Source organism: Fukomys damarensis, unplaced genomic scaffold (assembly GCF_012274545.1).
Source record: "Fukomys damarensis isolate Sample0158 unplaced genomic scaffold, DMR_v1.0_HiC HiC_scaffold_23, whole genome shotgun sequence".
NCBI classification, from domain to species: Eukaryota; Metazoa; Chordata; class Mammalia; order Rodentia; family Bathyergidae; genus Fukomys; species Fukomys damarensis.
The window spans coordinates 29,976,027-29,997,188 of record NW_022900935.1 but is presented as its reverse complement, the minus strand read 5'-3'; the positions used below and the strand labels follow the sequence as shown (position 1 = coordinate 29,997,188).

At 36.5% G+C, this 21,162-nt stretch overlaps 1 protein-coding gene across 1 annotated transcript in view; it reads left to right on the top strand.

Annotated features, from left to right (window-relative positions):
- The window catches only part of LOC104852639 (epidermal growth factor receptor substrate 15-like), a 32,786-nt gene extending 21,650 nt beyond the window's left edge, over positions 1–11,136 (top strand). The window contains exons 7-10 of the mRNA XM_019205383.1: positions 1,914–2,003; positions 3,145–3,290; positions 5,486–5,642; positions 11,038–11,136. Of these exons, the coding sequence (XP_019060928.1) occupies positions 1,914–2,003; positions 3,145–3,290; positions 5,486–5,642; positions 11,038–11,136 (492 nt within the window). The remainder of the gene's footprint in view (positions 1–1,913; positions 2,004–3,144; positions 3,291–5,485; positions 5,643–11,037) is intronic.
- Positions 11,137–21,162: the final 10,026 nt, after the last annotated feature.

Sequence of the window (21,162 nt, the reverse complement as noted above, 5' to 3'; positions counted from 1 at the left end):
AAAAAAAAAAAAAAAAAAAAACCCAAACAAATAAAATATTAACACATTCTTTTGGTTCAACGTCAATAAAGCAAGGTATTCAGTGGGGGGGGGGTCTCAATTATATCCCTACCCTCAACTGCTCCAGTTGTTCCTGCTCTCCCTTTCTTAAGTTTGTTTATTCTCCATAGAATTTCTTGTTGCAAATGTAAGCATATATGAGTAGTTTTTCCTACCAAAAGGGATAACACATTACACACACTGTTTAACAGTAGTATATTTTTTCTTGTTTATCAGTGTATCTTGGATCTTGAATTTGTTTTCACATAAAGTGCTACATGATTCATTTTTTTCCTGGTCTACTGCTTTATTGAAGACAATGAACTCCATCCAATTTAATGTATAATTTGATGATTTTTGACAATCATATACCTGTGGAGGCCCCGCGACAGCTATTATAACACCATGATTTTTCTTTTAGTGCATCATAGTATTTCATTTTATAGATGTACCATTTTTTTAAACCAGTCATTTGTTGGAGGATATCTGGGTACCAGTACAAACAGTGCTACAGTTGATAATTTTTCCTGCAGCATTTCGTGTGTGAGAGAAATGACAAGACAAAGGAAAGGGACCATAAATCTCTCAGGGCTGCAAGTTATGGGAAGGCAATACCGTATATGGGAAGCAATGGTAGACAAATGCTATGTAATAGTTTATTTCAGTTCCTCTGATACACCATCTTCAGACTGATGAATATAGAATTGTTTTGAGGAGTGAATTCTGACCTTTCCTATAGGAGGACCACCTTTGTAAATTTGTGTCTTGCTCTTAGGGGAAAATATAGTGAGTGGGAGAGCAGAGAGCTTTTCATGTATCTGTTTCTTAATTCCCTCAGCTCAAAATAATCCTTGCACCAAGTGGCTTTTTTTTTTTTTTTTGAATGGTGTATTCTGTTTTCCCTCACTACTTGCTAGCAATGTGTGGCAGCCAGTTTAGCTACAAGTACATCATTAAACTTTGGATTTTTGCCAGTTAGGTAGACAATGGTATTGTAGCTTGAATTTGTAGTTTTTTTTTGTTTTTTTTAACGGTGAAATGAGCATATTTTTGTATGTTAGAGGATGGGCCATTTATAGTATTTACCTTTCTGTAAAATATCTCTTCATACTCTATTTTTCTATTAAATTTAGTTTTATTTTCTCTTATAGAAACACCTTAGAGTGATTACCTCTTTCTTTGAAGATAGTATTTTTACCCAAAATTGTCATTTGCCTTTGTCATTGCAAGAACTGTAGTTGAAGGTAGTTGAAGTGTGTCTTGTAAGCGTTTGCTCCTCAGGATATCTTCCCCAAAGTTGTTTAGCTTTCATTTCTTTATTTTTCTTCCTCTTTCCTTTTACTTCTTCCTTTTTTTTATTTCACTTTTTCAGAGTAACTTCTTTTTTTTCTTTCCCCTAGTAATTTTCTTTTTTTCTCGTCTCTCTCCCTTCTCTCCCCTCTTCTCACTGAGGATTGAACGCAGGGCCTTCACATTGAGCTATTTATTAAAAACTTCGTTTTGAGAGAGAGACTTGTTAAGTCACTAAATTGCCTGACTGGGTTTAAACTTGTGATTCTCCTACCTCAGCCTCCCAGAGTACTGGGATTACAGGTGCACACCACCACACTTGACCCTGGCATAATTTCTTTAGTTTTTTGTTTTCTGGGTCCCTCCACCCCCAAGGGTTGGGGGTGGGGATTGAATTTGGGATCTTGCACTTGCGAGGCAGGTGGTGAAACCACTGAGCTAAATGCCTGGCCCCTGTCATAATTCCTTTAAAAAGGATTTGAGACAGCTTGAAGATGATTTGCTATTGAACGGTAGTCAATTTAATGAGTGAATGTTATTAAATTATTTGAATAGTGTGTGACCTTGGTTCATCTATTTTGAAGGCCATGTTTTTGGTATACTGTGCACTGGAGAAAGAACCTGTGCCAATGTCCTTGCCTCCAGCTTTGGTGCCACCATCTAAAAGAAAAACGGTCAGTATATCAGCCTTTATGCAGTCGATCCCCTCTTCAGCACCAGCCAAGGAATCTTATCACTCCTTGCCACCTGTAGGCATTTTACCTACCAAAGCACCATTAAGACAGGTATAGATTTATCAGTGTTAAAGGATTTTTTTTTAACAAAGTGCATGGCATTTAACAGTTGATTATTTGATAAAGACAGAAAAAGCAATCAAATATAGATTTGGCATTCCCTCTGGTTGAAACTACAAAATATGATGTCCCAGCGGAGATGTATTCTTCTGCATCGCCTTAGGTCAGTGGTGGTGGACCTATGGCAGGCATACTGCAGTGGGCTGGCTATTTGTATCATTGAAAGTTCTAAAAGGTTTGCCATCACTGCCTTACTTAGGTCATTTGGATCTTTCGTTGGCTTTGCCTTGGTTTACATAGAATTAAAGTTGAGATGAAAGGTACTACATGCTAACACAGCATGCTTGCCTTGGCAATTAATACTGTTTTTGTTTAATCTCTAGTTAACTCTTGATTTTGGGGGATCAAATTAACCCATTCTGGTTTGCCCATGGCCTTTTTCTCCCTCTAACCTGCCTCTTCTCAAATTGAATAAAGCAAAATAATGACACGATATGAAAATTGGCCAGCTTGGCTATAGTAACAGTGATAGATGCAAATGAACACTGAAAATTATATGCCTTTTTTTTTTTTTTTTTTTTTTTTTTTTTCCGGGTATTATACCGGTGGTTGCCCTTTGTTTTTTTTTTTTTTTTTTGGTACCGGGAATTGAACTCGGGTCCTTGCACTTGCAAGGCAGGCCACCGAACCGCTGAACTAAATCCCCGGCCCTTATATGACTATTTTGTTTACTTCCAGGTTGCATGGGACTGGGAATCTATAGGTCAAGAGTTAACTATGCTTCCCTTTACTCATTATCTAAAAGAAAAAAAGTAAAATGGGCATTTATAAATTTAGTTCCAAATGACTTTTATTTTATTTTCCTCACACCATAGCATTTTGGAGGTGACACAGTGTTACAGTTAGGCTAGACTTGTTCAGAATTTGCAGTAGACACCATCATGGGTGGGAAGAGTGAAACTTCGAAGTTTTTTTCATTTTGGCAGAAACACTGTTTTTCCTTCCTTCCCATCTTCTCTAGTGGGTTGTATCCCCTGCAGAAAAAGCTAAATATGATGAAATCTTCCTGAAAACAGATAAAGATATGGATGGATTTGTGTCTGGATTGGAGGTCCGTGAAATCTTCCTGAAAACAGGTTTATCTTCTACCTTACTAGCTCATATTTGGTAAGACTTTTAAATTGATTTATTTTTAAAGTACAGTTCTGCCTCACTCAAGTTTTGTGCATTCAATTAGTTTTAGTCGCTTTTGTGAACAGAGTGGTTCTGTTTTTGTGATACTGGGGGCTGCCCTTTTTATTTTATTCTATCTAATTTTTTATATTTACTTGAGTATTTAGTTTTTGTGGTACTGGGAACTGAATCCAGGGCTTTCATACAGACCTCCACCCCCAGTCTTTTTTATTTTTTAATTAATTAATTAGTTTATTTATTTATTTTTTGGTACTGGGGATTGAACTTGGGACTTTCCACTTGTGAGGCAGGCCGCGGAACCCCTGAGCTAAACCCCCAGCCCTTTATTTTTATTTTTTGAAACAGGAACTCTGTAAGTGGCTAAGTTGCCCAGGCTAGGCTCAAAGTTTCTATCCTCCTGCCTCAAGTCTCCCACAGTATTGGAATTACAGGTGTGTGCCACCCTGCTCAACTAATTTTTTATGTTTTTATTTTAAGAATCTCAATAAGTTGCCCAGACTGGCCTCAAAATTGTGATCATCCTACTTCAGCCTCACAAGGAGCTGGTTTGTTTGAGAATTTTTCGTAGGAGAAATTTAAATCTGAAGAGTCCTGGGTAATGGACGAAAGTTTGAAAATGTGTTGCTTGGAGCTTTGTAAGATTGACAGTGTCAGTGTTTACTGAAATGCTAAAACTATAGTATCTATATCAATTAAAATAGAAAACAGAGAGGTAGAACTTTTGCAAAAGGCAAGGGGACCAGGAGATGAAAAGAGGGGCTAGAGAGGGGAAGGGAAGGAGATTAAAAAAAAGAAATAAGATGTGTCATGTACATGTACTAACTCCCCATGATGAATGTAATCATTACATGCTGCAAACTTGTACTAATAAAATTAAAAAAAAGGCAAAATTCATATATCTAAAATTTAAACAATACAAGAAGCATCTTTAGGCATACCTGTATCATTCTGTACAATATAGATATATATACTTTTACACTTTTCATAACACAGTCCTTTAAAAAAAGAGACCTTAGTGTCTTCAGTGCATTGCACTTTCAGTGTGATAAATATGAAAATTCTTTGTAGTATGCCTGCTACCAACACAGGTACCTTATACCACAGCTTATCTTGAGATTTTCCAGAGACAGCAAGGATCAAAAGTGGAACCATATAGTTGCAAAGAGAAAATTTAAAAATGACAGAGGAGGATAGTAGGTCTGTCTTAAAAGGAATAAGTAGCAAGTTTTAGGAGAGATTAAATGTGAATAACTAATATTGGCTGCTGCTTTTGAGTATCCATGTTAGGCGCTGTATTCCATAATGGCAGCTCTCAAAGAGGATATTAATATTATACTCAGACTTTTAACATATCTTATCTTTAATTCTTATAGCTGCCTCCCAAGATAGGTATTATCTCTCTTTATAGATGAAGAGACAGGGCTTACAGAAGTTAAAAAGATTTGGCCCAGGTCACAAGGAAGATAAAAATAAAAAAGCTTCAATTCAAATTGTATTTGGTACTAGAACTTGTAGTCTTTTTGTCAGGCCACATTGGCTTTCAGAGAATTATACAAATCACACTTCAGAAAGCTGAGCTTTATAAATGAAAAATAAAATGAGATGTTTGTTGTTTTCCTTCAAGTGACTTTGTGAAGCTTTCCCGATTGCTGCCTTCTCCCTAAATGTGATCTCCATTTGCAGCTGTTCTTTCTGCTTTGGCTTAGTAATCATTGTATCCTCCTACTCCAAAATTGCAGGAAGCAAGCTGATGCAGAAGTTTTTGCTTGTTTTAGAATCATTATAATAAGTGCCACCACTGAGCTAAATTTGTTGAGACATAGGTTTCACTTTTAACATCTTTTTAATGTTAAAATTTGGGGAGTAAGGAATGTTGAGATTCATTGGTCACAACTTTAACTTTGTAGTAGTTTTGGAAATTGTTAAGAAAACCAGATTAGTCCTGTACTCAGCACCAGGGTAAACCTTTTCTTTTTGCCATTTTAATTGATTTATTTCTTCTAACAGTTGGGTGAGTTTTGGACAAGCTGCAAATTGGTATGAGTGTGTTTTCTAAAAATCCAATTGATGATTTTTTGAAAGGTACATGGTTATATACTTTTTTTCTCCTAGATATTTAGGATGGTCATTGTAGCATTTATAGATGGTCCTTTTGCTTATTTTTACAGGGCATTATGTGACACAAAGGACCGTGGGAAGCTTTCAAAGGATCAGTTTGCTTTGGCTTTTCACTTAATCAATCAAAAGTTAATAAAAGGCATTGATCCTCCTCACATTCTTACTCCTGAAATGATTCCACCATCGGACAGAACAACTTTACAAAAGGTAAGACAACTTAAAACCTGAATGCATTAGTAGAAAGGAACAAGTGCTATGTCAAGTGAGAGTCAATTTTGATAAAACAGTGGAGTATCTGGCAAGGAGCAGAGCAGTACACCATTCACAGTTTAACTTGTAGTGATACATATGCTCACACTGCCTTGTATAATATTGTTGGTCTGCACCCTTATGCCACTATGCATAACACATACAACAACTATATTTTACAATCATAAATTGTATTTTCCTTCATGAATTTGTGAATTTTTATGAATACAGTGTAAAAGTTAAATGAAAACTGTAAGAATTAAGTTACTGTGTTCCATTTGATCTTTCATTCTTATAGAAAACAGTATAAATTTGAAAACAAAATCTAGGTAATGATGATTGCTTGGTGTCAATTTTGTATCAAAGCCCTCAAGTAAAAAATTATATTGAAGATATATCTGAGTGAGGTATTTGCCATAGGTGATACCTCATTCCTGAGTATACAGCTAAACTTCATGTGTGAACAGGTAGAAGCCAGTTGTAGTTACTTTGGGTTTTGGGTCAACAGTAGGAATTGTCAAAACTACATCACTTTCATCATATTGTTCCTTGATTTTTCTCTTTTATAGAAACCTTTCCTGCTATAGTACACTTATGGCATGTAGGCCTTCAAGAGATCTTTATTTTTTCCATTAAGTTTATTGGTACATTTAAGGTGAACAGTACAGTTACACTTATCATTGGGATCTTATACCTTTACATGATGTATCTTGGTTCTTATTTTTTCTCCATTCTCCTGCCCTTCTTTCACCACCTTTTTTGTTTTGTTTTTGTTTTTGGTACCAGGGATCAAAATTGGGACCTTTCACTTGCCAGGCAGGAGGCAGAACCACTGAACCAAATCCTTGGCCCCTTCAAGAGATCTTTAAAATAACATACTTTAATGTTCTTTTGCCTTTAAAAATAAATCCTTTAACCGTGCCCTGGGATGAGGCTACATGCTGGCTATTAGGGAGGCAGAGGTGAGAACCTTGCTTGAGCCCAGGAGTTTGAGGCTAGCCTAGGCAATACAGTGAGACTGTGTCAAACAAAACTTTCTCTCTTTAAAACTCTTATGGCCTATAAAGTAACTATTGTGTGGTGATTCTGCAGGGCTGTGGATAATAGTTGTTGTCATATATGTCCTGTGTATGAGGAAGTCTGTCTTTGAAATATCAGTAGAATGTTTTGGTTTTGCATTAATTTTGTAACTGGTTTTTAAAAATCCTATCTTAACAAAACTAGTAAAAGTCAAAACTGGATTTTTTCCAAGTAGAATTTGCTGCCAGCAGGTATAGGGAGTTCCTTATATGAATTAGCATCTTCCCAGAGGCTTGTACCATCTGATAGGAAAGCCATGCACGACCAGTGGTTGAGAGCTACCTGGTAGCAAGACATAAGAATTAATGGCCCCATTATAAACGTGTCAAAGTTCTTATTTTAAATAAAATAGACAATTGTAAGCTTCCTGAGTGTTTTGTGGGGAGGTCACTTTGTGAATTTTTAAAGATCCTTTGTGATGTATAACATAGGTTCTCTTAAGTGTAGAGAAGGCTGGAAGTGAAGCCGCGAGAAAGGTAAAGAGTCCTGGATTTGAAGTTCCTGGTGATACCAATGTACTTAGAGACGCAAGCATGATCTGTTCTCTCGTTCTACAGAGCCATAAATGTATACACATTATGTCAAATGGAAAACAGATTACTGGATTTGTATTTACATCCTCCACTATGTAATTGTATCTTGTTTATGAAATACTTTGTTGTTTCATCTTTTTACCTGTGTAGATTTTTCTTCCCTTGCCATCTTCATTTAATAATCAGCTGCAACTCCCATCAACACGAATTACACACGAAAGATTTCTGAGACAAATTATATGTATTCATTGTAGTGCTTGCAGACACTTGAAGCTCCATTTAGTGTACAGAGTTTAATTTAGGAGATTTATGTGAAGTTCATTTACTAGTACAGACACTTTTGTCTTTGTGTGAAGTATGGATATTATTCATTGAAATGAGATTTTTATCACTTGCCTAATCTATTAACCAAAAATTTTAACCTTAAAAACTAAAACTTGAATTTATCTTTTAGATATTCTCTTTTTTCTTTATAATCTGATTTTTAAAAAATACTGCACTTTTTTTTGGGGGGGCAGCTTTGACTAATCCTTTTTTGAATGTTACTTTCCTTTCTGTGTTTTTTCTAGTTTGGACTATTTTTTCCATTCTGCAGCACTGTGCTTTCGCCTTTCTTGTACTGTCAGTTTCTTAACTACTCTCTCTCAAGGTTAGAGTTTTATCTTATGCCTTTTTTTTTAAGCATTATGATTTTTGGTTTACAGATAAATTTTAAAATAAGAGGTTTTTTTTTAATGTAGCAAAGTTGATGAAAGAACATACCTAAACAGATGCTGTCACATGTCACTTGGTCCTGTGTGTGTTTTATCTTGCCTTCTTTAGGCTCTCTGATCCATTTAGAATCACCAAAGCAGAATTTTTGCATAATGCACAAAACAGGGAGAGAATATTTTGAAAGAAGGGAATATCCTACATTTTTCTTTGTATACCCTTTATATACTATATGTAATGTTAGCTAAACTTTTTCTTTGCTTCCTGGTTCATGTCATTTTAGTCATCTAGGTTATTGCCTTCTAACTTGTTTGAAGTTAAACTAATTTGTCTCACTTTGCCTTCTTGATACTTTAATAGCAAAGACTGTCAAATATGAGTCATTTTTTTAGAGTGACAGCAGAGGTGTGGAAGTCATGTGTTTTTTGGGACACTTGCACCTCTGATAGCAAATTTCTCAGTAGCTCTTAAGTGATGGAAGTTACTGTTCATTATGAAAGTGAGACTGAGTGCTATTTTTTCATTTTATTCTTCTGTTTAGCTGTCTGGGCAAGCTTAGCTTATAGATCAAGTTTGAACAGTTAAAATCATAGTGAATAAATGTCACATTCAGAAATATACTTTAAATTTTCTAATTTGATACCGTATTATTAAGGGTCACTGTATCAGTGAAGTATAGTAAAAGTTATGAGGTATATTTAATATAAATTTGTGATTAAATCAGGCATAGTGGCACAGATCTATAATTGCAGCTGAGGCAGTAGGATTGTAAGTTCAAGCCCCGCCTGGGCAATTTAGTGACTTAGTAAGACTATTTCAAAATGAACAAAGGATTGAGGATGTAGTTCAGTGTAAAGGCCCTGGGTTCAATCCCTAGTACCACCCTCTACCCCCCAAAAAACCCTTGTAATTAATATAAAATTGAAAGTATTACTAATTGAATCCTCATAAATGAATTTTGATATTGATGGTCAAAACAAAACAACTTAGTATAAAAATTGCAGTGTAGGGTTGGCAATTTAGCTCAGTGGCACTATGCCTGCCTCACAAGTGTGAGGACCTGTGTTCAATCCCCGGTACCAGAAAAAAAAATGCAGTGTGCTTAAACAAATATAGAAAGAATCACTTGTCAGATTTTATTGATGTACATATTTATCAGATTTACTTTTACCATAATCATTTACCTTAAATAATTTTGATGTGCAGGTGTCAGGGAGCATAGTATAAAATGGCACTTTAAAAGACTTTTGATGAAATGCATGTTAGCTGGGTTTAACTGTGAGCTGTCATTTAATGTGTTTCCTCAGCACTGTCATGGATTTAATAATATCTGCCCTAGTTAACAACCCACTTTTCACATTAGTTTTGAGAATTGCCTAATGGATTAACAGTGCTTAGTGAATTATAAATGATTATAAATGTGAGGAGATGGGTTATTGGGAGTTCTTAGGTTTTTTCTGTTGTGCAAGTTGCTGGTATACATTAAATATATATAACAAGTTTTAGAACTACTAATAAGATATCACTTGATCAGGCCTCCATTTTTTTGTTTGTTTGTTTGTTTTTGTTTTTTGAGACAGGATCTCACTATGTAGTTGAGACTGACCTGGAGCTCACTATGTAGTACAGGTTGGTCTCGAACTCACAGCGATCCTCCTGCTTCAGCCTCCTGAGTGCTGGGATTACAGGCATGAGCCACCACACCTGGCTTGATCAGGTCTCCATTTTAACATTTCCAAAAGATGATTATTCTGTTGTTTGTCAGTCTGCTTTTTGTTTTTTTGTTTTTATTTTGGTACCAGGAATTAAACTCAGGGCCTCACAATTGCCAGGCAGGTGTTGTACCACACTGAGCTATGTCCCTGGCCCTTGTCAGACTGGTTTTAGCATTGGTATAAGTCAAGGGTTTAAAAGAGGTCATTGTGTTGCCTTGACTTCAGCCAGCTGTATACGTTAGTGATAGTTCACAAAGGAGAATTATTTCACTCACTTTGTGGAGTGGCCGGAACAGAGAGTATCTTCCTGTTTTAGAGGTGAAGATCATGTAGCTAGTAAGATATCAAAACCCTGAATAAGCCTAGGTAGATTTTCAAACTACGAATACCACTAAGATCAATTTTGATATCTTCATTATTGAAAGTAAACCATACATAAAGAATGCCATCTATGAAGACAGTTTCATATATAGTGATAATACTGTTTACTATGGAACATGCCTGATGAGTTTGTTTTACTTTAGACACTAAAAATATTTAATAAAAGTAAATATTTGTTGAATTGAATTAAATCAATCATTATTATAATTCTGAGATTCAACAAAAATGTATATACTTATTTTGTGCCAGATCATTCAAATGCAGATAAATCACCATCCTTTCCCCTAAGAAATTTACATGTCAGTGGAACAATTAATTTATAAATCTGATACAGTGATACCTCCATCCACAAACTTAATTCTTTCCAGAATTCTGGTTGAAAACTGAATTGTATGAGAATCAAATCAAATTCATTGGTTAGATTCAATGTTGACCTTAGGAGAAATGTTATTTGGTTTTTGTCTAGTTCAGTTTATGACCAGATTCATAAAAGAATTGTTTGTGAACTGAATTACCATCATATCTTTTTTTGTTTTTGTTTTTGTAGTGCTGAGAATTGAACGTAGGGCCTTGAGCATGCTAGGCAAGCATTACATCCCCCCCAACTTTTTGGCATTTGTTTTATTGCAAGATTCTGGAAAGGCTAGGATCAAGTGACAACGACATTGGGATGGGTGGGTGGGGGTATATATTATATATTATGGAATATAATACATACATTTTAGAATAACTGTTTAGAGAATTTACAGAACTTAGTATATAACCTGGTATATAATTATATAATTGCACTATTATTTTAGTAAATTAATTGAAAGTGATACTGATGTAAAATATGCAATATTTTGTATCTGTATAGCTTTTAACATTTTTAGTACTTTGCTTTAAATCACAGTTGTGTAGTAATAATTCATTTGTGACCTTTTTTTTTTTTAGAACATCATAGGATCAAGTCCTGTTGCAGATTTCTCTGCTATTAAGGAACTAGATACCCTTAACAATGAAATAGTTGACCTGCAGAGGTATGTAAAATAAAATTATAGCTGACTTCATTTATATATGCACATACAGTATGTATGTGCATGGTATGTATATATATTTATCTACACATACAGACAGACACATGTAAATACACATGCAAACACCCTTTTGTTTCTAATGTATATTTTGTTAAATTCTACTTAGTTAAGTACTATACGTCTACTTAAATGGAATTGCTATACTTTATTTTGTCAAATATAAGGCAACCTGTAATAGCAGTGTGGTATTTTTTTATGTACCACTGAAAAATTACCCAATAACTACTGGCTGTGACACTAACTAAAGTGTTCTTTGATTTCAGATAGGGAAAAAAAATGTGTATCTTTGAAATAGTAGTTTTTCTTTAAATATTTGAATTAAAGATTAGGGCAGCATTTTAAAATATATTTTATGAAAATAATGTTAAATGTAGACATTGCGCCAAGTGCTTTCATAACTATTATTTGATCCTCGTAAAAACTCTGACCTAGCCGGGTGTGGTGGTGCATGCCTGTAATCCCAGCACTCGGGAGGCTGAGGCAGGAGGATTGCTGTGAGTTGGAGACCAGCCTGGGCTACATGGTAAGTTCCTGGTTAGTCTCAACTATGTCCTGAGACCCTGTCTCAAAAAAACAAACAAACAAACAAACAAACAAAAAACTGATTTTAGTGAGGTGTAGTGATGGTCTTGTTTTATAGGTGAGGGAGTTAAGGCACTTAGATAATTTTGCCTAAAGACATATAAACTTGTCAACTGTAAAGCCCATAGCTGAAAGCAGCACTATTTGATTCTAGTTGAATCTTTTTCTGAGCAAAGGTACTGTGTAGAACATGCTCAAATACAGTTAGATTTTAATCTGTACTGCAGCTACTGTTGATATTACCTCATCTGTGAGACTATTGAGATTACAGTAGAGAAAAGTAATGATTCGAATTTTTTTCATTTCCAAGAAAGAAATCAACCCTAAGTAACAAGTGAAAGTGAATTTATTGACTTGTGAAACTAAAACATTTTCATGATAGGATTGACTTAATCACGTACCAGGCAATTGAGGCCTGAGTGGTCTATAATCAGTGCTCTCTCTCTCTCTCTCTCTCTCTCTCTCCCTCTCTGTCCCTCCCTCTCCCTCACTCCCTCCCTCTCTCCCTCCCCCCCCTCCTCTCTCCCTCTCTCCCTCCAAGGTCTTACGGTGTAGTTCAGGCTGGCCTTGAACTCATTGTAGTTTTCCTGTCTCAGCCTTTCTAGTGCTAGGCTTATAGGTGTGTACCACCATACCTGGCTCTTCATTTGTTTCCATTTCTACTACATTGATTCCATTCTTTGATAAACTTTCTCCTCATGTTGACAAGAGGACTATAACACATCAGTACTTACAATTTGGAGTTTAGTGGAGAGTGCTTCTCTTCTGGCAATTTATGAGAAAGTCCTGAGACTCAGTTTCTTTGGATTGGTTTAGGACCATGCTCACCCATGAACCAGTCACTGGCCAGGAATACCTAGGTCATTAATCTGTCATGAACAATGTCATGGGAGTGTATGGGTGGTACTTTGTCACCAAGACCACATGAAGGAGGGAGTATCCATACATGACATTTGGAGGTACTGCCAGAAAGAGGAATGAATTCTGGGAGGCAAATGTCTTCTACAGGCACTACAGTTTTAAGGCTTCAGTAATTTCAATGATCAACATTGGTATCAAACATCTCTTTAAGTACTATGACTTGACACCTATAAATTTAGTCTGTGTACCTATTTATTTATTTATATTTATTTAGTGTACCAGGGATCGAACGCAGGACCTTACGCTTAGTCTGTGTATCTTTTTATGGTCTTTTTTTCACTTTTCTTTTATGATACTGGGAGTCGAATCCAGGGCCTTGTGCATGCCAGGCAGACGGTGCACTGCTCAGATACATCCTTGGCCCCTCTTTGAAAATTGGCCTCTTTTTACATAAAACCTCTAATATTGGAATTTGAGAAAGTTAAAAAAAATCCTTGGAAATCAAATAATTCAGCTGTTTTCTTACTCATGGGGTAAAAATTCAATCTAAAGCTAGAAATCAAGTCAGAGATAGTGCTGATATCAAAACCAGGTTGGGTAAGTTCAGTGTTCTTTGTTTTATACACTTCTTCCACTCATTAAGATTTAAATTTTTTTTTTTTGGTGCTGGTGATCGAACTCAGGACCTTGCGCTTGTGAGGCCGGTGGCGGAACCAGTGAGCTAAACCCCAGCTCCAGATTTAAGCATGTTTTTATTTGGTTTTAAACAAGAGAAGTACATATTTAGCTACTGAATCTAGTGATATTTAGACTTTTCATTTTTGTATGTTCTGTAAGTTGTTCATAAACATTTCTGCTTCAGTCTAATATATGTAATACATATTTTATAGTAGCTAGGTTTACAAAGACTTGGCTGTATGCCAGTCAAGCCCTGAAAATAGATACATGCCCATAGTGTTCCAGAACTTACTTTGACTTCAACAATAGTAGTTTAACATATAAAACGTTTTTCTAGTGAGTTTTAATAGGCATTGGAGTATAAAGTTAATTTGTTTTGTTTTTGCTACCATACATTACATTTTGGTCATCAAAGCTCTCAGCAACTTTTAATAACCATAACACTAAGTTGTACCACTGACAGTCTAACATTTATCTTATGAAAGTTATGAGTTTCAAAACCTCACTCGTTTTAGGTCATATTTTATAAACATGTGATGCATTTATACACGATTTGACAATTGTGAAAATATTTTCTCTAGGCTTTTTGTTGTTGTTTTGTTGTCACTGGAATCGAACTCAGGAGCTTGCGCTTGTGAGGCAGGTGCAGCGCCACTGGGCTAAATCCCCGGTCATTCTCTAGGCTTTTTTTAAAGGTGAGCTCTATAGTATAGGCAAACTTCCACCATCTGTCAGCTCTAGTATGATATAATGACTCATCTACCTATGCTAAAATTGTGGTTGTTGTTAAAATTCACTTTTATTATTATTAGGTCACTAAGTCTTCAAGGTATTACATTATAAACCTCGGCTTTCATTACTGTGAATAACAGATTTTTATTTTCAGTGTAGTGTTCCTACTCTCAGGCTTTAAATCTTTCTTTTATTAATACACCAGTACATGATATGTATGACTAAAAGGAAAAAATAATTTAGATAGATTTTGTTTGTGGCATTTACTAAATTGTTATCTGACAAAAGATTAGGCACTCCTTTGTTGGTTTTGAGATGAAGATATTTAACTTAGCTCAGAGACCAACACTGCAAACAAACAGCATACATGATATGGAATTATAATGGACACACACACACACACACACACATATATAAAATGAGTATTTTACAGTATAGTATTTTCTTCCTTGATGATGAGTATAATACATATTCCCTGGAAGAATATGGGAAATACAGGAAAGCACAGTGAAAAAATAAATGTTTCTTAGAATAATATTTTGTTTTTAGCATTAAAAACCAGTGAAATACCGAAAGCTATGTAAAAATGGGAGTTAGTTGGGTAAAGAGTGTTCTTTGTTGCTTATTAGAAAATAAGGCATTGTTTTCATCTCTAGTTCATGTTTTTCTAGAAAAAAATATTATACAGTAAGAGTTTGAGACACAGTACCTTTAACTTGAAGGAATAGCTATAGCTGTGATAGAACATTCTCATCAAATACCCGAGTCTCATGTTGGGGCTTCAGACCTATAGTTTTTGTTGTCTCCTATTTTCCTCAAAATTTCAGCAGGACATGACTTCCTAATCTAACTGATGTCCGTCCTACATTTCCTTTTCTTAGTGACATCACCATTGATTTAGTCACTGAAGCTAGAGAACAGAAATCTTTTTCCTTCTCTTTTATTCTGCCTTTAAAATCTCTTGAATTCACTCCTGCCTTTTCATCTCCTTTGCCTGAATAACTTGTCCTTTAAAATCTCACTGTAAACATGATTTTCTCTGCGCGAGGAAGCCTTTCTTGACTAGTTTAACCTCTGATCCTCCTGCTCTTCAGGTGTTGTGGAAGAGCTTGTATTTACAACTGTTACAGCAGTCCCTCTCCTTCCTTCCCTCTCTCCCTTTTTCTCTCCCTCCCCCTTTCCTTGTTCTCTTTCCCTCCTCTCTCCCTTCAGTCTTCCCCCTTCCCTTCTCTCTCCTCTGACCTTTTCTCCTGAGTAGAGGTTGTACCAAGCTACATCCCTGGCCCTTTTCTTATTTTTTATTTTGAGGTAGGCTCTTGTCTTGCAAAGTGGCTAGGTTGTCCTGGCTGGGATAGGTGGGATCCTCCTGTGTTACCCTTCCAGAGTATTAGGATTATAGGTGTGCACCACCACACCCAAGCTGTCATACTTTATTATAATGATCTTTTTCTTTGAGTCTCCTACAAGACTGCTTGCTTCTTTGTTTGTTTGTTTGTTTTGGGTTTTTTTGAGTGAGAGTCTCACTGTGTAGTTGAGACTGACCCGGAACTCACTATGTAGCCCAGGCTGGTCTCAAACTCACAGTAGTCTTCCTGCCTCAGCCTCCGGAGTGCTGGGATTACAGGAATGCGCCACCACACCCGGCTGACTGCTTGCTTCTTAACTGTGTTGACTACTTGCTTGTACAGTGTTACCTACCTAGTACTTAGTTTGTACAGTAATAGATTAGTAAATAATTCATTCAGCATTGTTGAAATCTGTTGTCTTTACCCATTGTCTTAGCTTTAGCATGCATTTAATTTATTTATTTATTTTTGAGACAAAGTCTCACTTTGTAGTTGAAGTAGGCCTTGAACTCACTGTGTAGCCCAGGTTGTCCTCAAACTCACAGTGATCCTCCTGTCTCAATCTCCCTAGCGCTAGGATTCCAGGCAGTGCTGGGATTCCAGGTGTGTGCCTGGATCACTATTATAACTTCTAATTGGCCCTCTGCGTGGAGCCTTTCCTTTCTTATGTTATCTGAATTCCACTTGACAATAAATATAATTCAGGCCCCTCAGTTACTCCTCATCCTAAGCTGGATCCAGTTTACTTTCCTGGAAATGGCACAAAGGGCTCTTGCTTCATGATGTTCCCTCGGTGTTCTTCTGTCTTCACCACCTACCGCAGTACAAAAGCTCATGTGGCACTGTACAGCCTACCGAGAGGACACTATGTCTGTTCTTTCTGTTCTCAGTGCACTAACCTCCCATTTCAGCTTCCTCCCTTTTCTCTAGCTGCACGGTGGGTGGACTTGTTACCTCTCACCTCAGCATGCCACTACTTTTGTTCTTCTGTGCCTCTGATTGTACTGCTCTCCTTTGCCCAGAGCATACCTTTTACATCCTCTCATGCTTCATGGCCCAGCTTAAATATCATCTCTTCTGTGAATCCTTCCCTGAAATCTTAAGATTGTTAGTTGCATCTTTCTTTTCTTCCAGAGACTTGAATTCCCTTATGATATTGCCATAGTTTCTTGGAATAATTTTATATTTCTTATTTGGGAAATTTTCAATTCATTATGGCTTGGACCTATGTCCTGCTTATTTTGATAAGTCTAGAAATTAACATGCACAATAACTGACATCATAGAATCTCAGTATGGAATAGTTGATTAGATGAATCAAAGGATATTATAAGCATTACAATATTTTCAAGTCTTAACTTTCTACAGAATTTATCGCAGAATGGAAGCCACGTGTTAAATGTTCAAATAAGACAGAAGAGCTGAATACAGGTTTAGCATCCCTAATGCGATATGATGCGCAAAAAGTTTCAGAGTTTGGATTTTTGGGTTTCTTTTGTTGTGTTTTGTTTTGTTTTTTGCTTTACAGAACATAATGACTACATTCACTGTGGGGAATTGATACACATACATCTCGATTCTTTTTTTTGTTGTTGTTACCAGGGATTGAACCCGGGTCCTTGTACTTGCAAGGTAGGCCACTGATCCGCTGAGCTAAATCCCCGGCCCCTCAATTCTTTTTTTTTCCTCTTCCCCCATCCCCCCTTTTTTACTAGTATCAGATTGACTTATTTATAAGCCCTTATAAAGTTAATTATCATACATACAGATTAACTGCTAGATTAGCAGGCCACGGAGTGTGGGTTTTTGGATTAGGGAGCCTTAACTAATAAAGTCTGTGCCGTTATTTCAAAATCTGAAACACTTCCAAGCATTTCAAATAAAAGATAATCAAAATGTAAAATAGCTTATTTTAGAGATGGTAGTAAAGAATTTGTATATTAAAGGTATTTTGCTAATTTTTAAATTGTGGCAGAATACACATAATGTCATTTTAAGCATGTACAGCTTAGTAGTGTTGAGTACATTCGTAATGTTGTGCAGCCATTACCACATCCATCTCCTAAAACTTTTTTACTGGTAGAAGTAGAATTCTGTATCCGTTGAACCATAACACCGCATTCTCTCTCTCCTTCCTTGGCCAGCCCCTTTCAACCACCATATTACTTTCCATCTATAATTTTGATTACTCTTAGGTACCTCACACAAATGGAATCATTATAGTACTGTGTTGTCTTTTTTTTCTAAGAGTAGAAAAATTTATTGGGGAACATGGGGTTAGGAATGGCGAATAGGAATAGTTCCCAAGAGACAAGGGTTCCAAATGGCTTCCCTGTCTTTTTGTGACTAGCTTATTTCACTTAGCATAATGTCCTCTATCCAGGTTCCTCTGTGTTGTGTAATGTCGGCATTTTTTTCTTTTTGAAGTTGAAAAATACTTAGTTGAGCATATGTGCCCCATTTTCTTGCCTGTACATCTGGGGTTGTTCTGTTTCGGAGATAGGGTCTCACTATGTATTTCAGACTGATCTTAAACTCACTATGTATCCCAGGCTGTCCTGGAACTCAGAGATCCTCCTGCCTCAGCCTCCTGAGTACTAGGATTACAGGTGTGTGTCATATTGCCCTTTACAGCTGTTGATGTATGGGAACTTAGTTGCCTCTGTGTTTCAGTTATTATAAGTAATACTGCAGTGAACATGGATAGTGGATAACTTTATAAGGCCCTGCTTTTACCTTTTTGGTAGGATATATACACAAAAGTGACATTGCTGAATTATATGGTAATTGCAGGCCTGTTTTTATGTTGCGGATTTCCTTTGAGAATCTAATGAAGGGTGTTTTTCTCTGCTCCCGAGGAAAAAGAACACTAGTTTTCATTTAGTCTTTTTTCCATTTATTTTAAGAGTATCTGGGGATGCCACTTTTAAGAATTCTTGCTCTGAAAACAAAATGCCTCCAAAGGAGAAGTTCTTGTAGGGGAAAATGCAAAACATACTAAGAGATTGCTTCAGTCACTTGGATAGTGTGGTAGTGGTGAATTATGCTGAGGCAAGAGTTAGTATTTTGTCTTCTGCTAGCTTTCTGCTTCCTTCCTGTCTCTGTCCTTTTAGCAAGAACATCAGGAAGTAAAAGCCACATCCTGTCAAGCCAGTTTGTTATCCTGTTTTTCCGACAGTAAACAGGACAGTTAGTGTAATAGTCATTGGGTATTGTGCTATGCCTTCTTTATATAAATTGTCCTGTTGAATTCTTGCAACATACATGAAGAGCAAGAGATTTTGTCTTGATGAGGAGATGTTAGAGCAGATATATAAGAAGCTTTCTTTGACATCTGCCTCACATCAGTGAGTGCTCATTTTCCTTTTCTCAGGAGCACTTGTAATACTAAATTATATTTCTCTCCCCAGTACATTCTGAACTCTATGTGATGGCAAAGACGACCTCTTATTTCTAACAAAGCAATATAATGTAGAATTTCAGAGCAAGAGCTCTATTTACTTGCTTATTTTTTGCGGTATTGAAGATCTTACCCAGGGAGTCTGTCACTGAGGTATATTCCAAGCCACCTCCAGCACTGCTCCCCCCTCCACCTTGTTTTGTGATACTGGGGACTGAATGCAGGGCCGTCACACTGAGACACTGAACTACCTCCCAAGCCTGTCTTTATTTTTTTGAGACACCTCTTCTGAAAAATTGCCCAGACTGAACTTAAGCATGTGATCCTCCTGTCTCCCAAAGTGCTGGGATTAGAAGTGTGTGCCACCATGCCCAGCTCCCAGCCCTTTTTATTTTTTTATTTAGAGATAAGGTCTTCCTAAGTTTCCCAGTCTGGCCTTGAGCTTATGATTCTTCTGTCTCAGCAGTATGAGTAGCTCGAATTGCAGGCTTATGCCTCCACAGGTGGCAGTGCATGAGCTTTTTGATGAGATTGCCAACCTGCCTAACATGATTGGGTTAGATTTACCTATTTGTGCGTCTGTTTTTTCATCTGTAAGGTAGAAACAAATAGTATCACATAAAATGTTTAACAGAATTCTCAAAACATGATAATAATAGTCATGATCATTCATCTTCTTCCTTTTTATACCTAACACCCAGGTCATCAATTAGAGCATAGGATTTACTGCTCAGTAAATACTGGTTGAAGTAGCTAAATGATAGCTAAATGAATTCTCTTTCCCCAGTGGAAGAGAGACTTGACCTTTGTAGACAGGTACTGTGTGCTTTCTATCGCAGTCATATTCAAGAACTCTTTTTTAAAAAAAATATGGAATTCTTTATATCTTAGTTACTTTCCTTGTTGCTGAGACAAAATATCTGACAACCAAAGTTAAGAGAGGAAAATGTATTTGGGTCACAGTTCATAGCGGTTTCCATCATCAGCTGGCTCCAAGGCAGGGTGGCATGGTAGAGGAGCATCACAGAGGATGGCAAAACAGGGCAGGCAGACGGCAGCAGGCAGCAAGCAAGCTACAAGTGAGAGATTCTTTCTTTCCCTCTGTAGTGTATCTAGGCTACCTGACCTAAGGGTTCATATCCAGAACTATGGTGTGACTGATTTTGTAATCACACACCCTTAATCTCAGCATCACACACTCTAAATCTAGCTGTTTCTGAAAAAGCCCCACCTGTGACCGTGTGAGGCTTTGGCAGGGACATCTAGAGACAAGCCATAATAATTAACATGAATTTTCTTTAAAAATTATGTTTGGGGTTTACTTTTATTCATTTACCATTAGAAACCTGGATTTGGAGAGATCATTGCTTGAAATATCATTGCTCTTTTGCTTGCATGACCCAGTCTGATCTGCTTCAGATTCTGCAAAGGCCTGTGGCCCTAACACTAGAAGATCTCAAATGACTGCCTCACCAGTGAAATGATTGATTAAATAATTAAAGGTCTAGGTTGTAGTGTGCATTTGATAATAAGAAGGCTACTAATTCTTTTTTTCTTGGTGTATGCTTGCAATACATCATTGTTACATTCATTTTAGGGAATTAGTACATGTGTATAGTATATCTTGTTGACCCCTAGATGCCCTTTCTTCTCCCCCATGTCCTCTTCCCCATCTTCAACAAGTCTGCCTTTTTGTCTACCATTTCTCCTTCCTTTTCCTTTCTGTCCCTTTCCTTTCCTCCCTTCCCCTTCTCTTTGTTTAGGTTACTTATATAAGAGAAATGTGATATTTAACTTTCTGTATCTAACATTATGGACTCGTTTCATTTATTTCCCTGCAGATGACATGATTTCATTTTTCTTTATGACTGAATAATATTCATAAATATATATTTTTTCTTTGTCCACTCAGCTCACATGACATATGGCCTGTTTCCAGAGCTTGACTGTCTTGAGTTGGGTTGCTATACACATGATTACGCATGTGTTAGTATAGAATGATGTCTTTAGTTCTTTTAAAATCTAAAGTATATATGGAGCATCACTATAGTAGCCCTGTTTATAAGACTCCCCTTATTTGAAAAGGTCCTTGCAAATGTCTGAATCTGCATTGTCCAGTAAAGTAGCCACTAGTGATGGGGGGGCTATTAAATAGTGGCTCAGTAAATATTGATTGAAACATAGCTGGTACAAGTTAAGATGTGTTCTTGGTATAAAACATACTGGATTTTAATGACAGTTTGAGAAAAAAACATATAGTATCTCATGAGTATTTTTCATATTTACTACATGTTGAAATGTTAATATTTTAGTATGCCAAATTAAAGTATATTAAAATAATTTTCACTTCTCTTTACTTTTAAAATCCAGCTATTAGATCATTT